Below are 13,189 nucleotides of genomic sequence, written 5' to 3'. Positions count from 1 at the left end.
GTATTATTGATGCAATATTACCGTATCCAGATGTGTATAAGAGACAGGAATAATTCATGCCCTATTGAGGCTATTGATAGATACACGAATAAATGTCACTTGATATATCTACTGTTATTCGAGGTATAAAATTGAAAATCGGTGATTTTTACCATGTTCAAAATTAATCATAAATGCAAAACAACACTTAAGTTGTATAAAACACCGAAACAGAAGAAAAGTTTAATTGAAGTAGCAGACACTACACCCGTACCAGCTATTGTCCGAACCTTCATAAGTCTTGGCTAAAGTAGGCTGTTCTTACGAACGAAATTTACAGGGCAGTCTATCCAGGATCTATGTATTGCGTGCGCAATTAAATCCTAGCACAAAAACCTTATGGATCACCAATGAATAACCCGAAAATTATTAAATGCTCTAGGAAATAATGAAGAGCTGTAGCGCTTAGTTAAGACGCGCCTAATCATCTACAGGCACGCTGTTCGGGTGCCCAGTTCAGCCTGCCGAGTTGAGGGTGTTTTTCCGGCCGTATGTCGTCTNAAAAAAAAAAAAAAAAAAAAAGATTATAAAATATACCTGAAACACAAAGGATTATTTTAGTGACAACTATCATATTTTTTGAGGAAAAAAATCGTAGATTAAGTTAATTACTTTCCATTCTATGTTGCCCTGTAAACAATTATTATATGTATGACAATCTATGCACAGTTTGGTGATGACTGATAATGCACTAATTTTTTGTCAAGTGAAATTTTTTTTGCTGAGCAAGGTAAATCTAATCAAAATTTCTAGTTGTTAATTGATTTTTTGTTAACTGGAGCCTTTGCTAACCAAGGCTCTACTGCAAATGCATTTTTAGGGCCCAGGGGTGTCCCTTACTACCCCAGTAGAGTGTCCCTTATTACCCCGTAATGCGTAAATGGCCACCATTTTTTTCTGAGATGAGATACGCTAATACACCAACACCTGTGTGCAACTTCTATGTCAGTAAAATTTTTTAATATGGTGAATATTTTTTTTTTGCTACAGACCTTAGCAGAGGTACTTTCCCTAAATCTCACTTCTCACACTTCTTTTCAAGGATTTTTTAGATAGTAAATGTACGATTTTCTAAATTGCTTTATGCTACATAGATAGGAAAAATGTTGAATAATATGACACTATTTTATGTTTGGAAATATTTCAATTAGTTTAGCTGCTTCAACATTTCTATGAAATGTCGGAGGCTGTCCCTGATTACCCTGCCCGTCCCTTATTACGTACCCTGTTTTATGGTAGTGGGCAATGAGATCTTGAATCATAATTAAGACCTGAGGATTGGCCCGGTTGTAGCGCAAGGATATTGAGGAACAGCATAAAAAAGTATATAATATTATTTAGGATTTAAAGTTCAGTTTACAGTTTAGGATTAAATAGGGTTATTGGTTGGTGTTTCAACACTGATATCTTTGGTGTCCAGTTGAAATATGGATATGTATCCAAGCTGACCAAGCATAGTGACAAACCACTGAAACCAGAGATTGTTTAGAATCAGTTCATTTTTAATTTTCTCTTTTACTTAAGATTTAAAACAATATCTTAAGTATAATAATGCTGGTATCCATAATAGCTACTTTACTAGCCTACTTATAGCTACTAAGCTAGGACTCAAAAATGAACTCAATGGAGTGTCTAAAAAACTCTCTGCTTTGCCACTATGCGCCAAGACCAAGGTTTCCGGTCAAGGCAGAAGCTGCAGAGCTCATATAGCCTGCCATTTGACATCACCCAAGGACCAACTGGCCAAGGGCATGACTTGATAAACAGGGAAGGCTAACACAACTTCACAAGAAAATGTTTATGAACATATCACAACAGAGGTCATCTTTCAACAAGGAAGACACCAAATACCAATGAGGAAACATCCATGGATGATGGACAAATGGTATCAAAATCATCACCTTACAGTTAGAACTTAAGTTAGTTAACACTTAACAGAACACTCCCCGACTACCGGTCCCTGTTTTAGCCATTGATCAACTATTAGCAATTAAGCATTGTTGCCGCTAATCAGTAATCACTAGGAGTCTAATCTCTTGCCAGCCTTGTGAGTCATGACTTTTGAGTCAGAGAAGTTGAGAACATCACCCAGTGCCAGTGACACCCACTAATCACTACCTCAAGCTCCAGATTCCAGACTGATGCTGTCGATTTGCTGTGCTGCTGGTATTGCATAGTTGGTCTAACGGTTCCTGAAATTTCATTTGTCCTCTGAGCTGCACAATTAGCGGTGTCTGAGCCTGAAACTCCTCCCACCAGTGTGGAATTCTAGAGGGATATTAAATTAAACAGTACACATAGCATATTGGAAAGCAGGTTCTGAAAGCTTGGAAAGGCCAGGAACTTTACACTTTAAGTTAATTATTTACATATCTTTATCTCTTTCCAGAATTCCAGCTGTGTTTGGTTGATGGGATTGTGATTTAGCCTTTTTCAGCTTTCCAGCTGTGATTGGTTAATGGAATTGTAATGTTATCTGCTTTCTAGCTGTGATTGGTTGATGGGGATGCTTTCAAGCTGTGATTGGTTGACTTGATGGGGATGCTTTCAAGCTGTGATTGGTTGATGGGGATGCTTTCAAGCTGTGATTGGTTGTGCCATAAGCCCCGCCCCCAAATATCTTTTATGTACTACAGTACTGGTTAACTAAATATGTACTTAACTTAAACTTGATCATTACAAACAAAAGGCCTGGAAATTTTTTAAAAATCCATTAAATAAAATAAAAAATATCCATCAAACAAGAGACATCTAAATAATTCTATAGCAAACCTGAGGTACTATACAATTGAAACAGTTTGTCCACTTTTGATACACCTTTTTATTTATAGCTAGTCAGTCTCTCAGTCTCAGACGGTGAGTCAGACCTCAGCCACCTGGGCCTCCCACATCCATCAGGAGCTCCATATCTGCAGTCACTCACTGTCTCACTCTGCAGGCTGAGATGCTGAGTCCGCACCTAAATAGAAACCCTCAAAGTTTGCTCTTGGCTCTTGCCTTTGCTTTTTTGCATCTTTTGACAGCAATGAAGCTTGAATCCTCATGAAAAGGTACTTCTGAAGACTGGCCCACACTGTCAGCTGAACCAGGGACTATGACCCATGGGGGCTTGGGGGCCGGGGGGCAAGGGAGGGAATTCATTGCCCAAACCAGCCTCCAGGGTGATTACCCTTGATGGTTTTGGTATTTTGGTACTAGTACCAGTATCTAATGACAATATAGGTTTACCATCAATTCAACTTCACGATTAAGCACAGAATGCTTTGTTACCTGTTGTCCGGGAGCCTGGCCCTGAGGTTATTCATGGTATGGGCTCCGAGCCCCGAGGCGATGCTTTCATTGACCGAAGAGTAAGAAGACCAAGAGAGATTGCCTTCCTTTTTCCGGCGTTTGCCGGATTTTCGTCCCATGGCGAAAACAACTGATTCAATTATTGTAAGTCAAATTCTATTGAAAAAATGAAGCGATAGTTACCGACTTACCGGTGCTGACCGTATCTAGGTATAGTCGACACTCGACAGCCGACCCAGAATAGCAGTCTGAGTGTCTGACAGATAATGCTAATCCAGCTCAGTGCTCACCAACGTCCGTCGTCGTCCGCAGCTCGAACCCGAATCCGTCCGTCTCCTTCAGTGATCTAAACCTCTGTCTGTGTACGCCACTAACGCCAGTCGTAAGTTCGAAACTCGTACATATTCCAAGAAAGTCCAACTCTTGGAGAACCAAAACATGTTACCAAGATATGCAGGTAATTTTCAGGATCACTTGCTTCAAGACCTCGAATTAGCTACCGTTGACTATAGGTTTCAAAATTTAATTGACACAGCGCGAATAAAAATTAATCGTATATTTAGGGATAATAAATAATTACACACACTTGATATTGTGGAGCTGGGACACCATCGTCATGGTTGAACATTATATACTAGTTCAGCCATGATCATCGTTATCCGAATGGTTCACATACAAGAGAGATTAGGTTCATTTGTGTTAAAATAATAAAAGTGAGAGTGAGACCACAATTCAGTTATATAAACCCAAGTATGAAGATCTTTGGATAACAAAACAAGTTGCTCCTTAGCGCCTTAGTTGAGTCATAAAGCACTAGTGACCATGGTGGCACCAAGCGAGGCTAATCATGTCCGATTTGGCGCTAAAATGAATATTGCCAACGACTGCTGATGACGTGTGCATCAAATAACGCTCAAGGACAAGTGCTTAGAAGACGATTTCAATCCTATGCAATCACATCTTCCCTCAACGATCCTTTACTAAGCCAGTTTATCTCATTCAGAACAGACAATAAAATTACTTTTTATTTGAGTCTCTTGAGTCAAAGAAAAGAAAACGTCATTTCCAAATAACTGAAAAGCACAGATTTTTATTGTCGTTTCCGAATTTAGGCAAGATTACATCGAGTGAATGCCAGTCCTGCTGCTCATACTCAATACCGAATTAAACTGTCCACTATTTATCAGAAGGCCTCATCCTGCTGTAACGCTTGCCCTGGGTCTTGGTAGCGGCCGTCGCTTCAGAGGTGGGAGTGGGCCGTCCTTCATCAGGAGTGTGGGCAGCCAAGGTGTACTTGCCGCTTTTATCCACAGCATCCGCCGCGTAACGATGTCTCCCAGGCCGGTCTGATCCACGCCCTCGGTCAGGCTTAGGCCCGCGTCTGTTGCTGCTGAACTCAAGGGTCTTCATGGGCGGTCTTTTCTTATACGCGGAATCTTTGCCATAGTCCATGTCTCTGCCAGGAATAACCTTTCGATCATAGACTCTTTCAGAGACAACGACTTTCTCAGTGGGAGGCACGGCGCCTGAGGAAGAGAAGTCGTCCCCATCTTGCAACGGCGGAGCTACGCGTTCGGTGGCGCCTCTTGGGACTGACGTGGCAGCCTCGCTCCCCATCACGGGGCTGGGGGTGGACGAGTGGGAGGAGGTGGGGGCGACGTCCCTCGTTGTTCCTCCCGGGTCGCTGCCTTTGGGACGAGTGGATGACAAGCGGCACTGGCCGGGGCGATACAACTGCATTGCAGGACGGTCCTGCGGAGAAGAAATTTGTGAGCAAGAAAAAATGAACTAAAATGATTTCTTATCAGATAATTAAAATCTAAAATTATTATCATAATACATAACGATAAATTCAACATTGTATACTATTATAAATATAATTTGGAAAGGAGCATAGGAACTAAAAAAAACTGAAGTTGTAAACTGAAATCATCGCTTTCATAATCGTATTGTTACTAAATCATTGTAATTTAGACTTGTCTAGTAATTTCGTAATTGTTCACAACTAAATGCTGATAAAAAGAATAATATACAAAATGTAAAACAAAGGGAGGTAGTAATTCCTCCAGAGCAAGCAGCTTTCTCCAATGTAGACGTCGCTTGACCGAAAATTCAAAATCATGTTGGAACGTCGAGACGCGCGGCAACTTCTTCAAATGACAATAAGCAACAAATTCAGGTCCCTATCCATGAAAAATCTGCTTTCATCACTTATGGGCAGAACTTATGATGGCATAAAGTTAAAATTTTCATGTAATTAAATTAGTGTTGTTCAAAGTTAAGCTCAACGTGAACTATCCATGAAAGCCAAAATAGGCATGTTACCTCTTTTTTGTGGTTAATATTCTGAAGGGAGCTTAATTAAATATTAAAACTCTTTATTACTCAACTACCTCCGAGAATTTTCTATGTTTTCTGCCCCCAGTTTGGGTCAATTTCAAAGGCGCACCACCGACCTTGTTGCGTATTTTGCGCGCCGCCCGAGCGTCTGCTTGAGCCTTGGAGTCCTCGCCGCTGTCTAGCGTTCCGGCGGAAGCTTCCTTTTCGCTGTCAACTTTACGTTCTTTTTTGCTATCTTGGCTGAGGTTTTTGTTAGCAGTGTTGTCATTGCGGTCCATTGTCTGATTGTTTTCATGGAGCGCTGCTGGTTCTTTTGTGTGTTTTAATGTTTCTATGTGTTTTAATGTTTCTATTACTTCGTTGTCTGTATTTTCTCCGCCGTTCTCTGATCTCTGTAGATTATCTTTATATGTGATATCAGTAGACTGATCAGAGTGTTTAACGGTAGGATCTGAACAAGATTCACTTTTGGGAAAAATCTCAGTTCCACTGAATTTACTTGGAGAGCCTGGCGATTTCTCGTCTTCCTTTTCACTGTAAGAATCTCTCGATGATTGCTGACCAGACGACTGAAGGTCTGCAGAAGAAGCATGATATTGTAGGTCGACACTTGAGTTGCCTGTTTCAATATTCCTTCCTCTCTCTTCATCTTCAGCACAGAACTGATTATTATGGACCTCAAATTGTTCTTGGACTTGCACTTCTTTTTGGACTTTGTCTTCTTTTAGTTCATGAGTTCTGTCACGAGTTTCAAGATCTTCTCTATAAACTTCAGGGTCTTCTTTAGAAACTTCGAGATATTCACTAGAAACTTCAGGGTCTTCTATAGGAGGTTCAGGATCTTCTCTAAGAAGTTCATTGTCCTCTTTAGGAAGTTTGAGGTTTTCTCTAGGAGTTTCGGTCTTCCTCTTGAGGACGCTGATCTTAGAGCGCTCCACGATAATGGTCCTTTTTTCTTTAGGGCGGCTCTCAGCCTCGGATTTCCTGCAAGAACAACACCTGTAAATGTTGTGTAAATAGTTTATGATAATGTGTTACAGCAGGGAAACCTGGACGAAAGGTAGTGTGTGGGAAGTAGAAGGTTAAACAGACACTGTTTAGGATACACTGAACAACTGAATTATGGCTTTGATGGATCATATGGTTAAAAACTCTGACATATTCTCATGGAATTAATTATTAGCTGTCACACGATTGTATATAATGCTTAAGTTATAAACATAGTTATGTTTTCAAGTAAAATATAGTAACGAAATAAATAAAAACCTATATATATTTAGAAAGATTTATTAATACATTCTCCTATTGAATGTTCATGTGCATTCATCAATCACCTTTACTCAACATACAATTGAAAGTCAGAAAGCGTTCATTATAGTCTGGCAGCATCAAGAAATCTATCGTTTACAGTGCAATAAGCTTCAGAAGTGTGACGAGAATTTGTCTGAACAAGAGCACAAAGAACCTGACAGCAACTACGACCAGCAGACCTGGACCACTGGGTCTCTCCAGCAGAAGGCTTGTGGGGCGTGCGCTTCTCCTTCTTGGCACGTATGGGGGCGGACCAGCGCTCTGCTTTACCCACGTCCTTGACGGGCGTCTGAGGAATTACATAAATGTTGTAGCATATTTATAGATTATTATGTTATATTTATGTTGTAGCATATGTATAGATTATTAGGCTATATTTATGTTGTAGCATATGTATAGATTATTATGTTATATTTATGTACTCCATGCACATGCATGAAGTGTTCACTACAAGCAATTTTTCAAGAGTTCGTCTATTAGGAGCAATCTATCGTTGTTCCTATGAGTTCTGAAAAGCCACTTCAATGGTCATACCAATTCCAAAAAAGCTCAGATTAACAGCAATAAGGGTTCCATGATTCTTATATAACAATAGTATAAAAGGACAGAATATTTTCAAGCTTCATGGCTGATCATAATCAAAATAGATGTAGGTGATGTAGAAATTTCACGCCGAAGATGGAATGCTGCCACTGCAGATCAAAAAGTTATCAGAACGCAGGAAACAAGAAACTGCACAAACAGTTTAACACATGCAGCACAGAAATACACTTCCTTTTTTCTTATTTATTTGCAAATTCCATGACTTTCCATAACCTGAAATGAAATCCAATGACTTTTCAGGCCTGGAAAATGAAAATTCGAATTTCATGATTTTCCAGATTTTCCATGACTGGTACAAACCCTGTTGTTAGTTATCAGCCATAAAAAACAAGCAAGCCTCATTAGGATGTTCCTCTCATGATGATGTTCATCTCATTATGATGTTCATCTCATTATGATGTTCATCTCATTATGATGTTCATCTCATTATGATCTTCATTTCAGTATGAACATCTCACGATGATGCTCAGTGATGCAAATGTTAAGATGTTGTCTGTTTCCTCAGGCAGAATACAAGCCTATAGACTTACAGGCCAAACCTGACTATAGTCCTCGGAGTCCTCCAGCTGTTCGTCAATGGCCGTTTCAAGGCCGCTTTTCTTCAATAATTATTCATACAAGTTTTATAACAAACCTGGCCATAATCCTCGGAGTTCTCCATCTGTTCGTCAATGGCTGCCCTCTTGGCGGCCTTCCTAGCATATCGCTCTTCATGCTTGAGCTTCTTCCTCTCCAAGCGCTTGTATTTGGCCGCCTCCTTCCTGACGAGACGCTCGAGCTGCCGGCTGCTCAGGTGCTCGTACTGGGGGCGATGCGGCAGCTGCTGCAGGAACTCTGATCTGCGCTCTGCGATGTAAAGCACCAACGGCGTCGTGGCGCTTTCGTCCGTGCCTGAAATGTTAAAATTTCCTTGGCATTGGAGGAAATTGTGAGGACTATTTTAGCTAAAGGATGATGAATCACAGGATGAAGAGGAATAGTAATATCAACAGAACAGTAAAAATTGAAGTTATTAGTATTATAAATACTATACTATAGTGAAAAACAGCTGCTTAGGAAGATTCCAGCTTTAATCAGGAATTATAAAGACATTAAGGGAAGTGACAATATTTTGGCTGTCACCATGTCTTGAAAAATGCAGTTCATGGAAAGTATATCTGAAATGTTGTAGAGTTTGGGTAATTCCAAAGTATGAGCGAAGTATTTGCAAATTTGTTCTGAATGCATTTTACAGTTAATGAATAATGATTTCTTTTAATAGTAAAGATCTGAGCTGATACAAGATCATATAATCGTAAAGATCTGAGCTGATATAAGAATATTTTGTTGTGAATTGTTTACAATCTTGGAGACACAAAATATAAAAGACATGGCTCTCAAGTTAGATGGCCTAGAAATATTAAGGAAAAAATTAAGCCATCTGGATGAGGGCACTGATATGGAGATCAATAAACACACCTGCAGACACCTCCATGTCCTCGAGCATTTTTTCTGTGCCAGGTAGGGTTACATTCTCAGGGTTGCTGAGGATGTGAATGAAATTTAGGTAGTCAGGGTCAGTAAAGATGGACCCCATGCGAGGATCCTGACGTTTGGGGCTGACATCTCGCCATGACAGTTTCTGGAAGGGTGCATACTCCACTATGGCTGACGATTCATTACCTGTATGTGATTAGAATTTTTAGCTAACACGCAGTCCTGCATCCATGATTAAATTTTACAGTTCAACTGTGGAGAAGTACTGTATAGGTATTTCATAGTAAGGATTTTGGAAAATGTGAGTAAACCATTACCTATAATCAATGTCTAAATTGCAAGAATCAGAGGCAGTGATCCAACGTGGCTTGGGACTGCTACGTACGTCCGAAACAAATAACAAGGATACCAAGGAATGCTGGTCCCTACAGAGATCCTAGCCAGGGTTTCTGTTCAAGTATGGCAAAGCAACATTTGCTAAAAAAAACTTCTACAATTTAAAACTGTGTGCCAGTTTTTGATCATGGTGTTTCATTGCCAAGACTGAAATTAGATAGTTTTTATTTCAACAATTTGTTTTTTCATTCAAAATATTCCTAACCTAACTTTCTGGACTGATCTCAGGCAAGTAAGGCATCTAAATATTTGTTGATATTAATGACATAAAGTTACCTTTGCCATCAACAAAGACATAGCCATCAAACTGGTCTCTGAATTTATAAATGTCCAAAGGGTTTTTGAAGTTGATATACGCTCGGCTGAAACCAAGTGCTCCATAGTCTGTGTTGGCAGGGTAGAAGGCAAGCCAGTTATGTTCAGGCAGCGGCTGCACCACCTCTAAGAACTCTTCCTTGGTCAGGCAGCTTGGTAGGTGCCGGACAACCACCTGAAAAAAAAAAATGAACATTAAATTTGGTCGGGCCACAACACTCAAGTTATGGACAAGCAGGCAGCATGAGGTAATCTAGTCTACTTCAATGTTGGCAAAAACAAACAAAATTTTACATACAACTCACATACCATCAACTGGGGCTACTCGGGACGATTTTGAACGTGTTTCATTCATAACTTCTTACCATGAAACATTTCATAAACAAGTTTAGGCTCATTTCAAAGCTCTTTGCAAGGGCTATCACATGGCTTCTCCTAAAAAATTCCATATGCTATTTGTAAGGTGCCAGAAGCAAAAAAAGAGTGTCCTGAGTAGCCCATTGAACAGGGCTTCTCAGGACACTTGGAATAAAACTTCATTTTAAAACATTTGAAGCATGCAAAGTGTACTCATCTATTACTAACAGTACTCTGAAGTACTCTTTTATTGTAGATGATGTAGAGGTAGAATAAATGACATTTTCTGTGATTTTTACTTGTTTTTACTTTATTGATATGATATTACCATATACATTAATTATCGTATTATTGATGCAATATTATCATATTACTGATGCAATATTACCGTATCCATGAACATGCCATTGAGCATTTACAACAACCTTGCCCACTGCAAGCTTCATATCAGAAGCCTTATAGCATTTTTTCTGTATCTGTATGCTTACAGGATGGCTTGTAATTTCACACCATTTTAATTGGGTTATGTGAATTTACTATAAAAAAGATCATGAAAAACATACCTGAAACAGAAAGGAATGTTTTAGTGACAACCATCATATGTTTTGGAGAAATAAATCATAGTTTTGGTTAATTACTTTTCATTCTATGATGCCTGGGACACAATTCTATATATGACATTCTATGCACAATTTTGTGATGACCAATGATGCACTAATTTTTTGATAAGTGAAATTTTTTTTGTTGAGCGAGGTAAATGTAATTAATATTCTTTGTTTTTAATCAATTTTTTTCTTAACTGGAGCCTTTGCTAACTGGGGTTCTACTGTAAATGCATTTTTGGGGGTGACCCAAATAGCCCCAGGGGGGTGTCCCGAGTAGCCCCGCTGTGTGGAAATGGCAACCATTTTTTTGGATTGAGGTACCGGTATGTAAATTCCACAAATAAAATTTTTATGCTGAAACTTGTCTGCCACTTTTTTCTAAGCAAAATTTTTTAATATGGCAAATATTTTTTTTACTACAGACCTTAGCAGAAGTAAATTTTCAACATATTGTTTTTCACCATTTTTTTCAGGAATTTTTCAAAGCTAGTAAATGTAGTATTTTTGAACTTCCTTTATACTACATAGATAGGAAACAAGTTGATGTTTACACCACTATATTTAGTTTTGCAATATTCCAATTAGTTTTGCTACTAAAACAGTTTTACGCTGTGTCAGAGGACTGTCCCGAGTTACCCCCCCTGTCCCGAGTACGTAGCCCTGGTTGACGGTACATGGTTCATTGTTAACCACTGCTCTAAACATATCTTTTGTACAGTTAATAACCTAAAATCATGGTTGGTGATTTTTTTATTTAAAAATAAATAAAAAATCAATGATTTTGTTCATTTTTTGGGATTTTTTTCTTGTCTTTTTTCAACTTTTTTGCCTCTTGGAAATGTTATTTTTCATGTTGCAATTAGCCTACTAACAATAACAGTATATGGATCAAAATGGATGGCTAAAAAGGGCACTTATTGCCTTCAATAATGGCCCAGGTATTGTTTACCACTTTGGGACTTTTGGGTAAACATTCATTGATAAATGTATTTATTAGCTTTGTAAAGTGTGTATGGAGCAAGGTAACAAGCTAAATATTGACCATTTAACTGGCTTCAATATACAAAAACACTTCAGGAATGCAGATCTTCTAAACATTGAAGTCGCATAATAGTAACCGATACGCAGGTAGCTGATAGCACAGTGCACAACACTATCACATATCTTAGATCTACTAGTTTTATGTCCTATAAATCTACCAGACTCTACCCTCTAAACACACCAACTAGTAGTGACTGAGTGACTGACTGCACTGTTCCCATTTGATTCAGACAAATAAACCAATACTACTAAACATGAACTGAACAAAAACCAAACAAACCTCAAACAACTTGAAATGAGACTAATGTTATGAGAAAAGCTAACACTGTTTGAAATCTACATATGCACAATTCAAACATTTTATTTCAATTCACTGCATTTGATTATTTTATATATACAGTTTTATAATTGCAATATTTTTGTTTCTAAACAAATTGACATTTAAAAATTGAAGTTAAATATTTTGATGACAGTGTCAGAATTCACTGTCAACTGTGACAGTGAATTATGAATGCTATGATGCAATGTTGCAAAATTATTTGCAGCCCAAGATGGAAAACATTGTTGAAAATGAAGCATTGGGAGACGTGTGGTTCCAGCAGGATGGGGCTACCGCTCACACAGCCCAAATGTCACTCAATGTTTTTAAACGCAGGTTTTGTGGACGTCTGGTGTCTCTGAGGGGTGATTTACAGTGGCCTGCGAGGTCACCTGATTTGAGCAATTGCTATTTCTTTCTTTGGGGGCATCCAAAAGAGAGGGTGTTCAGAAGTTGCCCCCACACCTTACCACAGCTAAGGGAATGGATTATTGTAGCAGAGGTTATGGCCATACCTCACCATATGTGTGAACGGACTGTAGGAAACTTCCGAGAATGACTCCAACAGTGTGATGCAGCTAACGGACACCATCTTCCTGATATTGTTTTCAAAACATAAGTATTTTAAATGGTATGTTATGCTAACCTCAAGGAAAATAAGCTTTTTTCTTTATGTACCTCCATTACTCTTTTATTTTGCCTTAAAACTCCTCAATCGCTTCTGCCGCACCCTGTATAAGCTAGCTAACACATTTAAATTGTATATTGTAATCAATATATACGTAACAAATAGTCAAATAGTTAAAGACTACTTATAGCCTTATAAGAATTAGCTAAGCTGCTAGCTATGTACACAATGTATTGCAACACTTGATGCCTCTGTACCAAAAACATACAATTTATTGGAACCTAATACACACTAAAGGCAACAAGTTTATATACCAATTTGTCATTCATAGTACATTTATACTAAACTATGAATAACAATAACTCAAAATAACAGGGTTGGCAATGATTAAATCAAAATGATTAAATCATGTGATTAAATCACTTGATTTTTTTTTATAAAAAAATCATGATTTTTTTTTATTTTTTT

The 13,189-nt window shown here is 38.5% G+C and overlaps 1 protein-coding gene across 1 annotated transcript; it reads right to left on the bottom strand.

Annotated features, from left to right (window-relative positions):
• Window positions 1–3,871: 3,871 nt before the first annotated feature.
• On the bottom strand, window positions 3,872–10,036 carry LOC108669638 (regulator of nonsense transcripts 3B). Its single transcript, XM_018157017.2, has 6 exons — window positions 9,733–10,036; window positions 9,043–9,246; window positions 8,219–8,475; window positions 7,161–7,270; window positions 5,787–6,654; window positions 3,872–5,082 (listed from the first exon to the last, which is right to left on the bottom strand). Exons 1-6 carry the CDS (start codon window positions 9,965–9,967, stop codon window positions 4,507–4,509), a joined length of 2,250 nt encoding a protein of 749 aa, XP_018012506.1. The 5' UTR covers window positions 9,968–10,036; the 3' UTR covers window positions 3,872–4,506.
• Window positions 10,037–13,189: the final 3,153 nt, after the last annotated feature.

Source organism: Hyalella azteca, unplaced genomic scaffold, assembly GCF_000764305.2.
Source record: "Hyalella azteca isolate HAZT.00-mixed unplaced genomic scaffold, Hazt_2.0.2 contig17656, whole genome shotgun sequence".
Taxonomy (NCBI): Eukaryota; Metazoa; Arthropoda; class Malacostraca; order Amphipoda; family Hyalellidae; genus Hyalella; species Hyalella azteca.
This window is presented reverse-complemented; position numbering and strand designations above follow the sequence as displayed.